This window comes from Poecilia latipinna, unplaced genomic scaffold (assembly GCF_001443285.1).
Source record: "Poecilia latipinna isolate Pla-1442-1.1 unplaced genomic scaffold, P_latipinna-1.0 Scaffold1209, whole genome shotgun sequence".
NCBI classification, from domain to species: Eukaryota; Metazoa; Chordata; class Actinopteri; order Cyprinodontiformes; family Poeciliidae; genus Poecilia; species Poecilia latipinna.
Window position 1 is genome coordinate 144,713 of NW_015113825.1, and position 10,742 is coordinate 155,454.

The 10,742-nt window shown below is 40.9% G+C and overlaps 1 protein-coding gene across 1 annotated transcript in view; it reads left to right on the plus strand.

Moving 5' to 3' along the window:
* Positions 1-53: 53 nt before the first annotated feature.
* Positions 54-10,742, plus strand: part of sltm (SAFB-like, transcription modulator) — a 15,064-nt gene continuing 4,375 nt past the window's right edge. The window contains exons 1-18 of the mRNA XM_015053869.1: positions 54-219; positions 1,093-1,180; positions 1,287-1,342; positions 2,744-2,771; positions 3,960-4,524; positions 5,154-5,197; positions 5,284-5,378; positions 5,989-6,138; positions 6,229-6,338; positions 6,433-6,572; positions 6,646-6,743; positions 6,839-6,895; positions 6,996-7,141; positions 7,244-7,424; positions 8,007-8,131; positions 8,431-8,601; positions 9,567-9,848; positions 9,928-10,021. Coding sequence (XP_014909355.1) covers positions 85-219; positions 1,093-1,180; positions 1,287-1,342; positions 2,744-2,771; positions 3,960-4,524; positions 5,154-5,197; positions 5,284-5,378; positions 5,989-6,138; positions 6,229-6,338; positions 6,433-6,572; positions 6,646-6,743; positions 6,839-6,895; positions 6,996-7,141; positions 7,244-7,424; positions 8,007-8,131; positions 8,431-8,601; positions 9,567-9,848; positions 9,928-10,021 — 2,565 coding nt within the window. The 5' untranslated portion in view covers positions 54-84. The remainder of the gene's footprint in view (positions 220-1,092; positions 1,181-1,286; positions 1,343-2,743; positions 2,772-3,959; positions 4,525-5,153; positions 5,198-5,283; positions 5,379-5,988; positions 6,139-6,228; positions 6,339-6,432; positions 6,573-6,645; positions 6,744-6,838; positions 6,896-6,995; positions 7,142-7,243; positions 7,425-8,006; positions 8,132-8,430; positions 8,602-9,566; positions 9,849-9,927; positions 10,022-10,742) is intronic.

Consider the following 10,742-nt stretch of genomic DNA (forward strand, 5'->3'; position numbering starts at 1 on the left):
AGTCGGTGCACTGACAGTAGGCGGCGCTGCGGCATTTGACCAAAGACCGCGAGGAAGAAACCGTCTCGCTAATCTAGAGGTAAAATGGCGTCGGGTGCCATTTCAACGGATTCAAAGAAAATATCCGAATTAAGGGTTGTCGATCTCAAATCGGAGCTCAAAAGAAGGGGCTTGGACACGTTTGGCGTAAAAAGTGTTTTGCTTTCAAGGCTTAAGCAAGTAAGTGAACGAATCCGTTGTTGTAGCACGACTATTGAATGAGTTCTGTGTGCGATGCAGAGAGGCTAGTGCTAATCCTAGCTAATGTTGTGACGGTCTTTCCAGCCGCTCTACTTTTGTCCAGATCAATAAATTGCCACTCATGCGGTTTAACCTTTAGGTTTCGGTTCTTGTATTTCCCATATGCAAACATATACGCAGTCTTGTTTGGTAAATTCACAGGTAAATAGTAAATATGTTCGGTTCAATCTTCAACGGCTATCGCATTGAATTGATGTAACCCTAAAAATGGAAATTGAAAACTCGCCATAAATTGGTGCCAAACGGAAAATCAACGTTTGAGGAAAAATACTAATCGTACTTAAAAAAAAAAAAAAAAATCTGCATTTTTTTTATTTGAAATAAAAGGGGAATGAACGAGTGTTGCAAATTACACGTGATTAGCCTCAGCTACTGAAATTCAGCCTCGCATGTCCTGGATCCAAATCCCGGCCTGAATCTTTTTGGATGGAGTTTGCATGCCCTCTCCCTGCATTTGTGGAGTCACTCTGACTTTCTCCTACAGTCAAAAATAAATATATGGATTCTTAATAGTTTAACTGGTTTCTCTAAATTGCCATCCAGTATCTTTTTTTGTCCAGTTCGTCTTTGTTGTTTAGTGAAGGACCAGTAACACATCCAGTGTTTACTCTGCCTTTTGCACAAACAATGGTATAGATGAGGGGTGGAGGGATTTGTGGTTAATTTCTCATATTTGTGTTCAACTTTATGGTTGTAATATATTTGAAATATACCAAGATTTTGGGTTGTATTTTTAAGTAGTTAGTTGATGGTTGGATTCTTTTTTTTAATCTGTAAAAACATCTTTTTAAGGCTATTGAAGATGAAGGCGGTGACCCAGAATACATTCCAACTCCTCAGTCGACCGATTCATCCACGAGGTTAAGTGGGAAATCTAGAGGTAATGCTGGTCAGCTCATTATTTTATCGTTTCAAGTGAACGTGAATGGTGCTTATTTAGTTTCATATACTGACTCCGTAGTACATGAATGTACTTAATCTTTCAGGGAAGAAATCGGATTCTGATTTGGAAAATACCGTGGAAGAAGACGTGTCTTCCAAGGTGAGTGTAGCATGCATTAATCATAATGTTGATATAATAACTGTTGTAAAAGGCAATGATGCTGTTTTCAAACAAAATATAAAAGTTGGAAAATATATATATTTTTAAAAACTGTTATGTAGCTTTGTGGAATCAACAATAGACTGCAGAGAAAAACAAGATTTTATCCACAATTGGAATATTTTTTTAAGTACAGTTTAAAAGTATTCGGGGATATAAATTTAAGGCTACCTCTCAGTATCTGAAGTACTTTGAAAATATTGTTCTTCAAAAATCTAAAGAAGCATTAAGTTCCTACGTGGGAGAAACCCTCACGTCAAAAACGTGAATATGAAGGAGTTAATGGAAGAACTGAACAGGAGTCAGGAGTTGGAGCAGACAGTCACTCTGGAGTAATGTCAAATGTCCAGTCTCTGTTTTCTCCAGATAAACTAGAGCAGAGAAGACGCATTCAGAAACAGTGTTGCACGGTAGTAGGGAAAGGATTCCCGCTCAGCACCAGAACTGGGAGAGACTTGCATCCTCAGTTTCAGCTTGCGGTCACATAATGGTGCCACCAGTTGACTCTGTTGCTTGGCAACGTAACTTGGGCACCCCTTTGTTTAAAAAGGGAAGTAATATCTGATACAGCCTGTGTGGTACCTGCGTTTCACCACTCCTAATTAACACATGTAAAATGATGAGTTGAAGTTGGATTACAGGACATTATCAGCTCCATTTATTTATATGTTTTTAGTTGTTGTGGTTTTTTGTTTTTGTTCCCTTGACATTTTTTTAGACCTGGACAAGAACACCATGACCCACCAGCTGAGAAAGATTAGAATAGATTAGAGATGATTGCAATTTAATCATCAGCTTTTAAAGTTCATACAAAATGTCCCCAAGGCGGACAGGAGAGGATGCATCGGTGGCACTAAACATTTTGTAGCAGCCGGGTCCTTTGGACCAGAACTGCTAAATTATAAAACGAAAAGTCAAAATGAACAGCACGCATACTTTGCACAAACATTTTGTTTGACGTGGCTGTGGTGTACTGTGCTGTATTCCTGCCTCTGTGTAGGCAGCAGAGAAAACTCCCTGACTCCCCAAATTGAGCTTGATTAGCTCCCCTTCATTCCTGTAATCACTCCGCTGGCTGAGAGGGGAAAAAATGCAGCGTGTAAATACAGCAGCCCATTTGTAATCTAGACTGTCCCAGCTGACATGATGCCAAATAAACTACAGAGTTAATGTGTGCTGAAAATTAATGGTATTTCTTCAGGACCTTTTTTTTTTTCAGATGACGATAACAAATGGCAAGCTTTTTTCAGATTTTTTTTCTTAATGGTGATGTAAAAGAAATACCACAATAGAATAGTGATGACTCTTACACTGACTATTCTTGTTTGGTTTTTTTTCTAGGAAGTTGAAGAGTATGAATCAGAAAAGGGTATGTATGCTGCCAGTTAACGTTTCATGTTAATTTCTTTTCTCTCTTTTTTTTAAACTGCAAACTCCTGTGATGATAAAGCCTCTTGCTAAGTTTCATCAGATGGTATCAAATGCGTTTTCAAGTGCTGCGCTATCCACAGTAATCATGGACTACTTTAGATAACTTTGAAGAACCAATTGTCTGGTTTCCTTACCTGCATCTCCAGGATATACTGGAGATGCAGTGTATCCTCAGGTCTGGGTTGCCTTAATCTTTATGCATCCAGTTGATTATTTGCTGCTGCGATAAGAAGCTCAGTTGTCTCCGGAGTCCAACTTTTTATGAAGATCGACGCTTCGTAAGCAAGCCATTTCAAGATCGCAACGCTCCTAGCAGTGACTGACATGATTGGATAGACCTGTGATAAATGTACTGGTAAAACATGTGAATGAATCTGCGTTTTGTCCACTGGAGTCAGGCACCATTTTACAGGTTTGATCAAGGGGGAACTGGAATTGAATGAATGAGCTTGGATCAGCTAAAGTCAAGGACTGCTGCATTCATTGAAGCCCCTTATAATGACGCCACGGCCTTGTGTCTAAAGGCAGCACCGCATGGAGGACGTTTTCTATCAGCGGACGGACGTCCCACTTTGCTGCGTACAGGAAGAGACCCTGGACCACATTAATTTTTAACCGAGACTGGAATGGATGGACTGCTCCACTCAAAGGACACGCCTTTTCTGGACTGGTGACTGGACACCTTTGCTGCAAGCTTCGCTTGGTGATAAAGCATTTCTGTTGATGGGACACTTTTCTTCACAACTGAAGAAATATTGGATGAGCACTTAAACCCTCCATGAGCTTTTACAGTCTGAACTCTGATGCATATTGGAGGAAAAAAAAAAAAAAGAAAAAAAGATGTCCTAACTCCATATATGGACTTGGTATAATTGTTTTCACCTGGCGAACAGCAACACCTCCACCGCGAAAGATGACTGCAGTCGAAGTTGTGCCAAGAAACGAGCCTCAACTCATCCCATGTTTTCAGTGAAGATTGTGTGTGTTGTCTTCCTGTGGTATCTGCGCCCTCGATGACCTTTAACACTGAATGTGCTTTATATTCTACTTTTGTAGGTCAAGTAACATGCGACATGTCAATGTTAAGATGTCTGTTTGCCATGTTTATCCTTGTTAAATCCCTCAGATGTAACTGATACCGATGATGGTAGTCGCGAAAATTCAAAGCCTCCACCGTGTGAGGACAGCCTCGCTCACTCTGAGCCTGAGCCAGAGTCTGAAACCGTGGCGGCTGACGCTGACTCAGAGCCCGACCCAGAGGTAGATGCAGAGGTGGACGAGGATGCAGATGCAGATGCAGACGCAGACCCAGAACCGGAAGCAGAGGCCGAGACAGAAGAGGCTGAGAGGGACGCTGAAACCTTGAGCTCCTCTAGAGAAGCGGAGGACGATCACCTGTCCGTCTCAATCCAAAACGAAGACGCCATCACCCTGGATGTTGATGGCGACGACCTCCTGGAAACAGGTAAACATGTGAAACTTCCAGATCCAGAGGCAGAGAAGGGCACTGAGACTTGTGCCGAGACGGGCCAAGATGATGACATGAAGGATGAAGACATGGAGGAAGATGGTACGAAAGAAGACGAGCCCACGAATAAAGACGCCGTGATGAAGGCTGAAACCGAAGACAAAGAAAAGGATTCTGGGAAGAAAGGCCCGTCTGCCACTGGGGCCTCAGGTCAAGCAAAGAGGTTTGTCTTTCTATGTCAGTTCTTTGATTCTACTACCAAGTCCACCTCACTAAGAGCGCAGCATTGTGGGTAGCCTCAAGATGATTTTCATTTTTTGCCATAAGGGAAGTATTCACTGATGTACCTTACCCTGCAGTTTGCTGCTTTGCTTTATTTCTCTGAAGTTGGTTAACGTATGTCAAATTAACCCGGAGACAAGAAAACAACTCTTACTTTGTTACTTTGACCTTTCGAGAAGTTTTTAAAACCTTTTGCAGTTTTTACACAAGGCAGTGTAAAAACGGCATTAGCCTCCATGATGATTTAAAAAACTTTTTTTTTTTTGGTCCAATGATTCGCTGACGTTGACCAGACCTCTGAAGATTTCATTGGCCCAGGGATTAAAAATTGGCTAACCACCTGACCCGTCACGCCACTGGACAAACCATGAAGCTTTTCAGACAATGGCTCAGATCCACGTCTTGCCTAAAGGATATAATTTTTTTTTGTTTTTTTCTTTTTCCTTCCTCAACCGTTGAAAAGATGCCGTTTAATCCACTAGATGGATGTTTTTTGTATTTTCCCCCTTGTCATGACTGTATTTGCCTTCACTCATTTCCTGTTTGGTTTTGTAACATTCATTTTTCTAGCTCCTCAAGAGACAGAGATGGAAAAGCAGCAAAGGATGAAAAGGGTACGGCGCTTAAATATTCAATATCCAACTTTTTGGCATTACTCTTCGCAATTAATACTAAAAATGTGTTTTGAAAATCTCTACAGGTGTCAGCAGCTCGTCTCGTAACGTGTGGGTGAGCGGCCTTTCTTCAAACACCAAAGCAGCTGATTTAAAGAACCTGTTTGGCAAATATGGGAAGGTAAGATGAGGCTGCAACTAACAATTATTTTAGTAATCGGTTATTTGATTTATTCTGATGATTTAAAAAAAAATGGGCACATTCTACAGATTTTACATTTAACCACTTAAACCTTTTTATACAATGTTAGAAAAATATTAAAAGATGCAAATAAATGAATATTTTTGTTACTTTTTTGAATAAGAAACATTTTATTGCCTAAAATGCAACACCACAGCCTTCCTTTAGCGAATTTGAACCAGGTGAAGCTAAAACTTGAAACTTGAGGAGTTTTAACTAAAACTTATTTAAAGACAAAGGTTTCTTTATTTTAAATGCAAAATGTGCATTTACTCTGTACAGTTTTTGCTTAATTACTGCCCTGGATGTTGTTGTTTTTTCCCCCTGACAAATGGCCTTTTTTGAGTAGTCATACTCCAGTTAGCTATTAATCGATTACCAAATTAGACGATTATTTCAATAACAGATTAATCACTTCAGTCCTAGGTGTTGGTATTCTGCGACTGTTTGAGATGCCAGGAGACTTTAAGCAACCCGCTTTAAGAAAGAAATTTCTTAAGAAAGAAATGCAGACATGTTCTCTAAAGGTTCCTAAAAATGTTCTCAACAGGTTCTGAGTGCTAAGGTGGTTACAAACGCTCGCAGTCCTGGTTCAAAATGTTACGGCTTGGTGACGATGTCTTCCGGTACCGAAGTGACGCGCTGCATCTCCCACCTCGACTGCACAGAGCTCCACGGACAGCAGATTTATGTTGAAAGGGTAGGCGAGGCAGGAAACATTAAAATTCCTCAAATGCTTCCTTGTTAAATCTTATCCATACTTTCAACTTTTTTCTTTCATCTTAAAAAGGCTAAAAATGATCCGTTCAAAAAGGAGCCCTCGAAGAAAGAAGTGGAGGACAAAGCAGGATCCAGCAAATCCAACAAGAACACTTTCACTGGAACGAAACTGGCGAACAAGTGAGCGATCAGTTTGAGTTTATCTTTTTAAAAGATTTTTACTGCTGCTTTAACATTTAGTTGACCCTTTTTTACAATTTCGATGACCATTTAGAGCAGAGCTAACTCACAAAAAAGAAGAAAAGAAATCCGATAAGCTGTCGGACAAGGATGCGTCCAAGAAACAGGATTCAAAAAGTGGCTCATCGAGCTCCGATCAAGAGTCTTCAAAGAGAGACGACCGAAAGCGTGGCGGTGAGTTTTCAGCAGAGAGGGTTTTAGTTTATCAGCAATTCTCTGCTTTGGCTAATTGCTCGTTTTCTTTCAGAAACCAAGAGCCCTGGGAAATCGACAGATGAAGATGATCCTAAAGGAGACGGGGACTTTGAAAAAAGACCTTTTAGAACTGGAAGATATTTTAACAAAGTAAGGTTTGATTTGAGTTTTTAATGTGTTGTATTATCTTTATAACGAGGAAATTAAGTGAAAATGTTTTTTGCTGTTTTTTTTTTTTTTTTCAGCCATTTATGAACCCCAACTTTGACAGGCGTCCCAAGTGGCTGATCCCCCCTGAAGAGGTTAAACCTTACTCTTCATAAACACTAAAAATGACATTTAACAAGCTTCCCCCCCCCCCCCCAAGATTGAATCTTCACATTTAAATAATTCTCTCCTCAGGTACAATTGCTGAGGGAGAAGCGTCAATCCTTTCACAACAAAGGGGGAGAAATGGTCATTCTGCCGTTTGACAAGTTCAAGGAGCAGAAAGAGCAGCGGATGCGTGAGCAAATGGAGCGCTTCCACAGAGCCGCAGAGCTGCGCAGGTATCTTCAAGCATCGAACGACTCGCATTTATAACAAATGGCTTTAATTTAAAAATAAAAAGCCGAGCACTGAGATTAAAACGTACTTTTCCTACTGTGCAGGCGGCGTGAAATTGCAGAGCAAGAACGGCGGGAACGTGAGCGAGTCCGTCTGATGCGCGAGCGAGAAGAACGGGAGATTCTGCTCCGGGAGCGCCAGAGACTGGAAATGGAGAGACAGAAACTGGAACGGGAGCGACTGGAGAGAGAGAGGCTGGAGAGGGAGAGGATTCGCATCGAGCAGGTAAAAGGAGCGCGAACCGTTTCAATCTGTTTAACAATAGATTGAAGGGACAACGGGGTTTCACACTCTGAGTGGTTGAGATTTGGACACACCGTTTCACTTTGGCTCTTTTTCTGTTCAACATATTTGCTGCTGTTGAACTGCATGCAGTGCTTCATATCTTCCCCTGTAGTTCACTCAAACACTGGACACATTAGAAATGAGCAGATATTCATGCAGGGGATTCAAGATTTTAAAACCTTAGGTCCAATAACTTTCTGGGTTCCTCTTAAAGAAAAACTTTTCTAAACACTGAGAAACCTTTGAACAAACCATAAAAATTATCCTTCCCTTCCTAGATGGAAGAATTTGCACTGTTTTAAGCCACAAAAGATACAAATGTAGAGGAAGCTCACTTTGCTAAATACATGACTAACATAAGAGGATGAACGTAAATAATGCTTTAATACAATTTTTTCTGTCGGTGCCAAAGAACAAACTATCAGGATCAGGAAGTGGCATTTTTGAACTTGCATTAGTTTGCTACAGAAGACTGTGTTCATGTTTGAGTCAAATCCAATTTAATTACTTTTTATTTTAAAGGAGCGGCGCAAAGAAGCTGAGCGCATGGCGCGTGAACGAGAGGAGCTTCGGCGGCAGCAGGAGCAGCTCCGCTTTGAGCAAGAGAAGAGAAATAATCTGAAGAGGGGACGTGAGGTGGAACACGGGTATTTATCATTATTGTTCACCCTCGTTTTTAATTTGTTTGGAGTTTTGAATTGAGTTGTATGCATAAGATTAGGAAAAAAATCCAAGTCAGATCTCTGATTGGATGAAAAAGGAGATGTTGCAAATCAAAGTTACATTACAACTGAGCAGAATTGTCAAAATTGCCGTTCATGAGATTTTATTTAATATTTTGTATATTTTGCTACCAACACCTTTCCAGATCATTCATAATTTCTTCATGGATTTAACTCTAATCATTCCTTGAGTTAACATACCTGATCTGTGCTTCCTGTTTCAGCCGGCGGGAAGATCCCTACTGGAATGGCAACAAAAAAATGCATCCCGAGTCAGAGGTCCGTCTGAACCAGGGATCCAATTACAACCGGCAGCAGAACCGCTTCCCCAACACAAATCCTCGGGAGAGGGGCCGTTTTCCAGACGCTGGCCAGCAGCCCAACACGTTTGACAGGTATGTGTCAAACATGTTGTATATGTTCTCCAGCAGTTTTTGGAGTGAAGCTGTGACTTTGTCCTCAGGCCCATGAGGTTATGAGTCTGAGGAATTGTTTCCATAATGAGCAAATCTGTGCATGTCCTGCTGGAAGTTCATATTCCTTCAAACTAAATCTCCAGTCAACATGCGAAAGTAGCTGTACGTGGACTAAATGACCTGAAACACTAAGTTTACTATTTTTGAATGGTTAAACTAAAGGCTTTTCTGGATAAGAAGTGTATATCAGACTGATTGTGTTCTTGTATCTATTCCTGATGATCATTCCTTATCAGCTCTCTAAGAAGATGTCAGTAAAAGTTTCTGCTAAGTGTAATGCTTAAAGCTCAATAGAAGCACTCAGTTATTTGACTTATTACAGTTAATAGAATTAGTTTGGACCCTAAAAAATAAAATCTCCTGATAAGTTACATTTGATGGCACTGCACCGTTACCGAGCAACCCCAGGAGCTCCAGCAGGTTTGGTCTCACTGCTGGTTTTACTGCTGTACAATGGCTGCTGGAAAAGGCAAGTGTTTTCTTGTTGACATAACATCCAGAAATCACTTGCTACATTCTTGTTGCTTGTGCAGGAGGCTCCACTTGTGCTTTTCAAAGATTTGTTTGCAGCCATTTTTATGTCTGAGTTCAAACGCTGAGATGGGGGCGTGGCAAGCAGAAGCTTATTTGGATTTAAAGTGCAATGAAGCCCCAAATTGGCAAATTGAGCAAACTAGAATCTCATTATCCAAGAATTATTCTGTTCAAAAGACGCAACAAACATGTTTTGTGAAGCCCATCGCCGTGTTTTAACCAGTTCAAGGAAACGTAGTACATCACTTTTAATGTTGCTCTCCAACCAAAGTGTAAATTGTCGCCTCTCCCTGCTTCGTCTTTTGCTTGTTAGTTTCTGATGAATCTAATATTGCTGTTTCTTTTCCAAGACGTAACAGATTCGAGGGCGAACCAGAGGCAAAGAAGAGTCGGCCGGCTCCTCACAGAGAGGGCTCCGGCTTCGATAGATACCCCAAGAACTACGACGCCGTCCACAGAGCCGAGCCGCCTCCACGCGGCGACACGGACCGGAGGGACAGGGACGAGCGGCGCCCGCCGCCCATGGGAGCGCGACCTCCGATCCCTGCCATGTCGCACAACCGCCCGCCGAGGGACGGCGGCGCAGGATGGAAGAATGATGGAGGAGTGAATTCCAGCAAGGGGGATATGAGGTAAGAAGCTGTTAATGAAGCTGCAGTTCATTCAGCAGCTTTTGGAAGCTGCGCGTCATAAAACCTGTGCTTCATGCAGAGGGCCGATGCGCATGCGTGACGATCGTCCTGGCAGAGACGCTGGGAGAAGCGGCTTTAATAACAGAGGCCAGCCCATGGGGATGAATGAGCAGGTGAGTTTCTAAAGGCAATTCAGTTCTTTTTTTTATTATTATTAAAACACTAAGTGGTTAATGAACTGAGCCTGTATATGTATAATAAAACCTAAAAAAAATAGAAATGATTCATGCTGATGCAGATTGAAAATCTGAAAACTGTGAATTTAATTTAAAGTTAGTTGGACTAAATATGAGCTTATCCTATTCAATGTGAACACATAATTTAAAATTTGTAAGTCTGTGGAAGTGGCAGCAGACAGTTACAGATTTTAAATCTTTAAATTTTCATTCAGACAAGAAGTTTGTGAAAGATTAACCGCTTGTTAGATTCTTCTTTGTAATTGCTTAGCAGCTCTGTCATATTTCCACTGGTATTTTTATGAGCTGGAGGTTGGAGGAGCTGCTTGCCATCACCCTAATCTATATCTCCTTCATCTGATTCGCTATCAGATTAAAGCCAGAACTTTGGCTAGGCCACTCAAATACTTTTTCAAAACAAACAAGGTAAAAGAAGCAAAAAGAAAAAGTACTTCCAACCCAAATCTGCAAAAGGTTTAAACAATAAAGAAAATTAAACGCATTTCTTAGACTTTCATTTAAGTAATTGAACTGAAATCTAGTCTACATAGGCCTGTCGCAATCAATTAATCACATGATAAATTGAAACGAGCTCAATTTTTTTTTTTTTTTTTTTTTTTTTTTGCATTATTTTACCTTTTTTTCATTTTTTACACAA